Consider the following 7,500-nt stretch of genomic DNA (forward strand, 5'->3'; position numbering starts at 1 on the left):
TTTCCCTTGCTAATATCACCGTAGTGCGAATCTTAGTACAATTGCTGTAGTGCATATATATTTTTTTCTTACTCTTATTCTTTTCCTTCTTCTTCTTCTTCTTCATCTTCTTCTTCTTCTTCTTCTTCTTCTTCTTCTTCTTCTTCTCCTTTTTCTCCTCCTCCTTTTTCTCCTCCTCCTTCTTCTCCTCCTCCTTCCTTCCTCCTCCTCCTCCTCCTCCTCCTCCTCCTCCTCCTCCTCTCCTCCTCCTCCTCCTCCTCCTCCTCCTCCTCCTCCTCCTCCTCCTCCTCTCCTTCATTTTCTTTCCGTAATTCCTCCAGGGGTGCCATCCTACTGGGGGCTTTTCGACGATGCGGGGAACCAGCTCGCCGTCACCAACTCAACAGAGGACCCGATCCACCACGTCTTCACTAAGGTAAATGGGGTAGGAGGGAGAGGGACGGAGGGAGGGAGGGAAGGAGGGAGGGAGAGGGAGGGGGAAAGGAGGGAGGGTGAAAGAGGGAAGGAGAGGGGAAGAGGGAAGGAGAGGGAGGGAGGGGAGGAGAGGGAAGGGGAGAGAGAGAGAGAGGGGAGAGAGAGAGTGAGGAGAGAGAGAGAGAGAGAGAGAGATAAAGAGAGAGAGCGACTGCGAGAGAGAGAGAAAGAGAAAGAGAGAAAGAAAGCGAAGAGGAAGAGCGAAAGCGATCGAAAAGAACGAGACGAAGACCCAAAAGCGACCGAGTGACCTCCCCACCCCCACCCCCCCTTATCCTCCTCCTTTACGTTCCCCCAGGAGGGAGGCATCACGCTCCTGGTCAAGGCATACTCCGAGGCTGAATACTGGGTGGCGCAGGACCCGCCTCTCACCGTCGAGATAATGAGCAAGATCCAGGGGCTCGAGTTTACGGACTTCAACCTCATTACTCCGACGGTGAGTCTCAGATCGGTCTTAAAGAAGAAAAAAAAATATGAGCATGAATAGAAAATATTATAAAATGGATGCGTTTCGGTTTTCCCCATTTTCTATACATATAATTTATTTTTTTTTTTTAGGTCTTATTACGTATACCAAAATCCACCCACAGAACCAGACGAAGAGTTTCGGCGCTTCCTTCACGGTGCTGCATCCTGTCACCTGCCTCATCGTGGACTTCAACGACGGCACGCCCCCGGAGGCCCACGGCGACGCCACCACCTGCGCCTCCAAGTTCCCCTCTGTGGAGAACTTCGTGGGCGGCCCCCTCACCAACCCTTACAACGTGACGCATGTATACTTGTGAGTTGTAGGGGGGGTATTGTTTTGTTTTTTTGTTTTGTTTTCTGTGTGGGTGGAGGGAGTGTGCACGTGAGTTCGAACTTACACGAGGATGTAGATTCTCACATATGTATCTATGTGGACTGATATGCGTGTACACACTCAAACACAGGTGCAAATACACATACACAAACAAAGAGTGTCGCGACGGCAATCTGAGTTCGAGGGTTCGAGTCACCGGCCGGTGCGCTGTTCCCTTGGGCAAGGAACTTCACCTTGATTGCCTACCTAGCCACTGGATGGGCAAGTGACAGTGACAGTGACGGTCACAGAACCGGGTAAATAGAGATGGTGACTCGATAAAAACACCGGGCGGAAGGCAACGGTAAACCACCGCTCTAAATTGCCAAGAAAATCATGGAAATCCATGATCGCCAATGTCCTTGTAGGACAGGGACATTGGCGATCATATATATATATATATATATATATATATATATATATATATATATATATATATATATATTGTTGTTGTTGTTGTTGTTTAGAGACGTGATGATCAACCAAATCTAAAATAAAACCGAAAATAAAACCCAGAACAGGAAGTCACAAAGCGCATGTCCGAACACCTCTCTCCCAGGCAGGAAAATATCTACAACGTGTCCGTAATCGTGGCCGACTTCCTGATTTCCCTGCGCACATTTCTTTCTTTTAACGGTAGGTTCATGTCTGAACCGCCGTGGTCACAGAATGATACTTAATTAAATGTTGTGATGCTCTTGGAGTGAGTACGTGGTAGGGTCCCCATTTCCTTTCCACGGAGAGTGCCGGTGGTACCTTTTAGGTAATCATTCTCTCTATTTATCCGGGCTTGGGACGAGCACTTGACTTGGGCTGGCTTGGCCACCCAGTGGCTAGGTAGGCAATCAAGGTGAAGTTCCTTGCCCAAGGGAACAACCACGGTCGGTGTCGACTCGAACCTCGAACTCTAACTGCGTCGTGACGCAGTCTCGAGTCCACGCTTGACATTCGGCCACCGGGCCCACATTTTATTAATATTTAATATATTATCATATTACGTATATATATATTTATTATCTAGTACATCTTATTTTTTTTTGTTTCTTTTTTTTGTTTTTTTTCACTGATAGAACGCTAATAATGTATATAGTTTTTTCTCTATGGTTTACTTTTTTTCGTTTCGCATTAAAGCCGTTCATGTTCGTCTTATCAGTCAATGAATAATCATGCACACGAAACTAGTTCGCTACTTTAAACCTGTAAATCCGTGCTTCGATCGACGCTCTGGAAGACCTCTGCGCCATGCCGGGCTCGAGCGTCCTCTAGAGTTCTGCTACGAAGCGATTTGTTTTCCTCGAGTCTGGAGGCCCCGGGGCGTCCTCTTGCCCGGAGCGTCTCTGGTCCTGTCGACTCTGAAGGCCCATCCGCGTGTTCGGATCTGGGCGAGCGGCCTCGGGACTCGCCTTGGTGAGTGTGTCAGTCTGCACGCCTCGAGGCCGCCGTCTCGCTCTCTCGGACTGTTCATCCAAGTCCTACGCTTGTTCGAGTCGTCCTCCGCAAGAATGTCGAATACCAGTTTCTTTGAAGCGCAGGACAAGGCCTCCAGCGTATAGATCCCAGATCACCCTCGTCCTCGATGGAGGGGACGCACGTCGAAGGCCGCCACCTCCCCCGAACGCCTGCTACTCCGCACTATACTGGGATTTTCTAGTCACTCCATGACGGGATCCCCATGTAGAAATGTCTCGAGGCCAGATCGATTTCTAGCGTCTCCAGGTTTCACTGCAAGAAGAAGTTGGATCCCTTGTCCATGTGTCTCGATTTCCTTGCCGTTTGATGGTCCGCTCTGTTTTTTCCGAACAGCGAATTTATCCAGTCATATTCGACATTTTGTCTCGGAATTGACTGTTCGCACGAAGTTCAGCACAGAGCTGAAGAAGGCGAGATAGTTCCAGCTCAGAATGTTGTACGGCGGACCCACGACGCTAGTCACCCAACGTCCTCTGATCCTGGGACTAGGCTCCACACATAGCTATCTCCATCCAGAAGATACTGGATCGATCCTCGCGAACCCCAGCCTTGACTTGCCAAAGAGTTGCCACGGCAGAAAACGTCCCTGTGTCCACCATGAATTCGTCAGCGACTCCCTGGACTCCATGTCCACATGGGGGAATGGTTCGCTGAGCAGAGTTTAGTACAGCGAGAGACTGTTGCTCCATCTTCTCCTGTTGGGGGTCCCTTCGCCTCGAAGTTCGCTTGAAATTCTGTCTGGCGAGACAGTGCTGACATCGATCAGCGATTGAAAGGTTCTTGTGGCGCCCGCAAGGTAACACTTCTTTGAGTAAAGAACTTATGCCTCGTCCGGCTTATGTAGTCACATGCAGGTGAAGGGTGTAGAATAATGCTGTAGCATTGTGTCGTAGTGTTTGTTGTGTGTCTGTGTGGTGTGTGTCTGTGTCATGTTGCATTGAGTGTGTTCTGCGTGAGGTGCGCCCGTGCGTGGTTTGTGTCGAGTGTGTGTGTTGTGGGTGGTTGTGCGTGGGTGTGTGTGACGTGTATGTGTTGTATGAATAATACATGTATGCATTTGTGTGTGTGTGTGTGTGTGGTGTGTGTGTGTGTGTGTGTGTGTGTGTGTGTGTGTGTGTGTATGAATGATGCATGTATGCATTTGTGGTGGTGTGTGTGTGTGTGTGTTGTGTGTTGTGTGTGTGTGTGTGTGTGTGGGTACGTGTGTGTGTGTTGTGTGTGTGTGTGTGTGTGTGTGTGTGTGTGTGTGTGTAGGTGTTTGTATGTGTGCGGTCGCGCGTGCGTGTGAGTGTGTGTTAGAATGTGTGTATGTATGTATACATGCATGGATGTGGGTGTAAGCGTTCGTGTGTGTATGTGTATAATGTATATGTGTGTGTGTGTGTGTGTGTGTGTGTGTGTGTGTGTGTGTGTGTGTGTGTGCGTGTGTTTGTGTGTGTGTGTGTGTGTGTGTGTGTGTGTGTGTGTGTTTGTGTGTGTGTGTGTGCAGTGTGTGTATTAGACAGAAGAAGGTGGCATATTGCATTATTTGACGGTCATTATTAACACCGTGGTTACTGGTGTCTTTCCGTCGCTTGGAATCTTAACACCAATTTTCAAGTCGGGGGATATAGACGACGTCAAAATTCTTGAAAGAATTGTTTCATGGAGGCCAACAACTTATTATCTACAACACAACATGGTTTTAGAAATAAGTTATCTACTGAAACAGCTTTGCTGCAAATTACTGATGAGATTTCTAACAGCATGGACAAAAATCAGGTAAATTTGTTCACATTACGCGACCTTTCTAAGGCTTTTGACACACACACGCGCGCGCGCGCGCGCACAAACACACACACACACACACACACGCGCGCGGGCGCGCGCGCATAAACACACTTTTCACACACACTCGCACACACACACAGACACACACATATATATATATAACTGGTGGCTTAGCGGTGACTCATACAGCGCTTCCGAAGTTCCTGCTCCGCAATACTTCGCCATAGTGTGAACCAGTCCTCCTGCCGAGATGTCCCCAAGGCCGGATAACCGACGCTGTCCGCCTAGCTGCTGAACTCCGACACAGCAAGTCACTCTCAACACCTGCAGCTGACCCCTCAACACCTGTATCATATGTTGCCGCCAACGCTGTGCAGATTTCAGGACCCCAGCTGGACCACGTATCACCAAGGACGCTGACCACCCAAAACATTTCTACACCGAGCCGAGTTCCTTGCCGCGCGTTCCTTCCACGCAGTCGCGACCAAGCAGGAACAACATCATCCTGCTGACCTGTCGCGCCACGACCTTGCTCACCACGCAGCGCTCCAAATCTCCCCGTCAGCCGCACAGGGGCGGCCCGCTCTCTGCCTCGTCAGCCGTGCATCTCCCCAGCTGCATCCTGTCACCTGCCTCATCGTGGACTTCAACGATGGCACGCCCCCGGAGGCCCACGGCGACGCCACCACCTGCGCCTCCAAGTTCCCCTCTGTGGAGAACTTCGTGGGCGGCCCCCTCACCAACCCTTACAACGTGACGCATGTATACTTGTGAGTTGTAGGGGGGGTATTGTTTTGTTTTTTTGTTTTGTTTTCTGTGTGGGTGGAGGGAGTGTGCACGTGAGTTCGAACTTACACGAGGATGTAGATACTCACATATGTATCTATGTGGACTGATATGCGTGTACACACTCAAACACAGGTGCAAATACACATACACAAACACAGAGACAAACACACACAGACGTACACACTTTCACACACACACAAACACACACACACACACACACACACACACACACACAACATTGTTTAATTACCTATTATTTTTCATATATATATATATATATATATATATATATATATATATATATATATATATATATATATATATATATATATGGGGACGCGGTGGCCGAATGGTTAGAGCGTCGGACTCAAGACTGTCACGACGGTAATCTGAGTTCGAGGGTTCGAGTCACCGGCCGGCGCGTTGTTTCCCTTGGGCAAGGAACTTCACCTCGATTGCCTACCTAGCCACTGGGTGGCTAAGCCAGCCCAAGTCAGTGCCGGGTAAATAGAGATGGTGACTCGAAAAAAAAAAAAAAAAAAAAAACACCGGGCGGAAGGCAATGGCAAACCACCGCTCTAAATTGCCAAGAAAAATCATGGAAGTCCATGATCGCCAAGGCCGCGGTGGCCGAATGGTTAGAGCGTCGGACTGTCACGTCGGGTTCGAGTCACCGGCCGGCGCGTTGTTCCCTTGGGCAAAGGAACTTCACCTCGAATGCCTACCTAGCCACTGGGTGGCCTAGCCAGCCCAAGTCAGTGCTGGTCCCAAGCCCGGATAAAATAGAGAGAATGATTACCTAAAAAAGGTAACACCGGCACTCTCCGTGGAAAGGAACTGGGGACCCTACCACGTACTCACTCCAAGAGCATCACAACATGAAAACTAAAATTAAGTATCATGCTGTGAACCACGGCGGCTCAGACATGAACCTACCGTCAAAAGAAGAAGATATATACATATATATATATATATATATATATATATATATATATATATATATATATATATATATATACATAGGCCGCGGTGGCCGAGTGGTTAGAGCATCGGACTCAAGAGTGTCGCGACGGCAATCTGAGTTCGAGGGTTCGAGTCACCGGCCGGCGCGCTGTTCCCTTGGGCAAGGAACTTCACCTTGATTGCTTACCTAGCCACTGGATGGGCAAGTGACAGTGACGGTCACAGAACCGGGTAAATAGAGATGGTGACTCGATAAAAACACCGGGCGGAAGGCAACGGTAAACCACCGCTCTAAATTGCCAAGAAAATCATGGAAATCCATGATCGCCAATGTCCTTGTAGGACAGGGACATTGGCGATCATATATATATATATATATATATATATATATATATATATATATATATATATATATATTATATATATATTGTTGTTGTGTTGTTGTTGTTGTTTAGAGACGTGATGATCAACCAAATCTAAAATAAAACCGAAAATAAAACCCAGAACAGGAAGTCACAAAGCGCATGTCCGAACACCTCTCTCCCAGGCAGGAAAATATCTACAACGTGTCCGTAATCGTGGTCGACTTCCTGATTTCCCTGCGCACATTGCTGCCCGTGGTGGTGGCGTGGCTTCCGTGCAACCCGCCTGTGGTGTGGCTTCCGGACAACGCCACCCTGCAGCAGGCGACGACGGTGTGGCGGTCCAGGGCCTTCAGGGTGGACAGCGAAGCCATCATCGTCTGCAATGGCTCCGTTGCGTCGAGGTCGGTTTCGTGGGGGGGGGGGCGTATGTGCGTGTGTCTGTGTGTGTGGGAGGGGGGACTTGTGTGGGTGTGGGTTTGTGTGTGTGAGTGTGTGTGTGTGTGTCAGGGGGGGGGGGGAGTTGTGTGTGTGTGGGTGAGTGGCTGTGTTTGTGTGGACGTAAGTGTCTGTTTGCGTGTAAGTGTGTGTGTGTGTGTGTGTGTGTGTATGTATGTGTGTGTGCGTGTGCGTGTGCGTGTGTATGTGTGTGTGCGTGTGCGTGTGTGAATAAGAGTGCAATTCTTATGTGTACCATTGAATGTCCTCGTGGATGCACGTCGGATACCTATTTCTACGCACTTTCACGAATGCTGTCCGTGTGTGAAATCTGCCTCCATTTCTTTCTATCTTTCTTTCTTTCTCTTTCGTTTTCTTATCTTCTCCTTTCTT

General features: G+C 48.8%; 2 protein-coding genes across 2 annotated transcripts in view; both read left to right on the forward strand.

The window, feature by feature from the left end:
- Nucleotides 1–2,966, forward strand: part of LOC119577255 — a 13,244-nt gene extending 10,278 nt beyond the window's left edge. The window contains exons 13-18 of the mRNA XM_037925008.1: nucleotides 321–415; nucleotides 773–910; nucleotides 1,065–1,255; nucleotides 1,875–1,951; nucleotides 2,498–2,722; nucleotides 2,848–2,966. Coding sequence (XP_037780936.1) covers nucleotides 321–415; nucleotides 773–910; nucleotides 1,065–1,255; nucleotides 1,875–1,951; nucleotides 2,498–2,722; nucleotides 2,848–2,966 — 845 coding nt within the window. The remainder of the gene's footprint in view (nucleotides 1–320; nucleotides 416–772; nucleotides 911–1,064; nucleotides 1,256–1,874; nucleotides 1,952–2,497; nucleotides 2,723–2,847) is intronic.
- Nucleotides 2,967–4,531: 1,565 nt separating this feature from the next.
- The window catches only part of LOC119577264 (polycystic kidney disease protein 1-like 1), a 5,151-nt gene continuing 2,182 nt past the window's right edge, over nucleotides 4,532–7,500 (forward strand). Inside the window, exons 1-3 of the mRNA XM_037925014.1 lie at nucleotides 4,532–4,546; nucleotides 5,171–5,325; nucleotides 6,855–7,073. Coding sequence (XP_037780942.1) covers nucleotides 4,532–4,546; nucleotides 5,171–5,325; nucleotides 6,855–7,073 — 389 coding nt within the window. The remainder of the gene's footprint in view (nucleotides 4,547–5,170; nucleotides 5,326–6,854; nucleotides 7,074–7,500) is intronic.

This window comes from Penaeus monodon, chromosome 1 (genome assembly GCF_015228065.2).
Source record: "Penaeus monodon isolate SGIC_2016 chromosome 1, NSTDA_Pmon_1, whole genome shotgun sequence".
Taxonomy (NCBI): Eukaryota; Metazoa; Arthropoda; class Malacostraca; order Decapoda; family Penaeidae; genus Penaeus; species Penaeus monodon.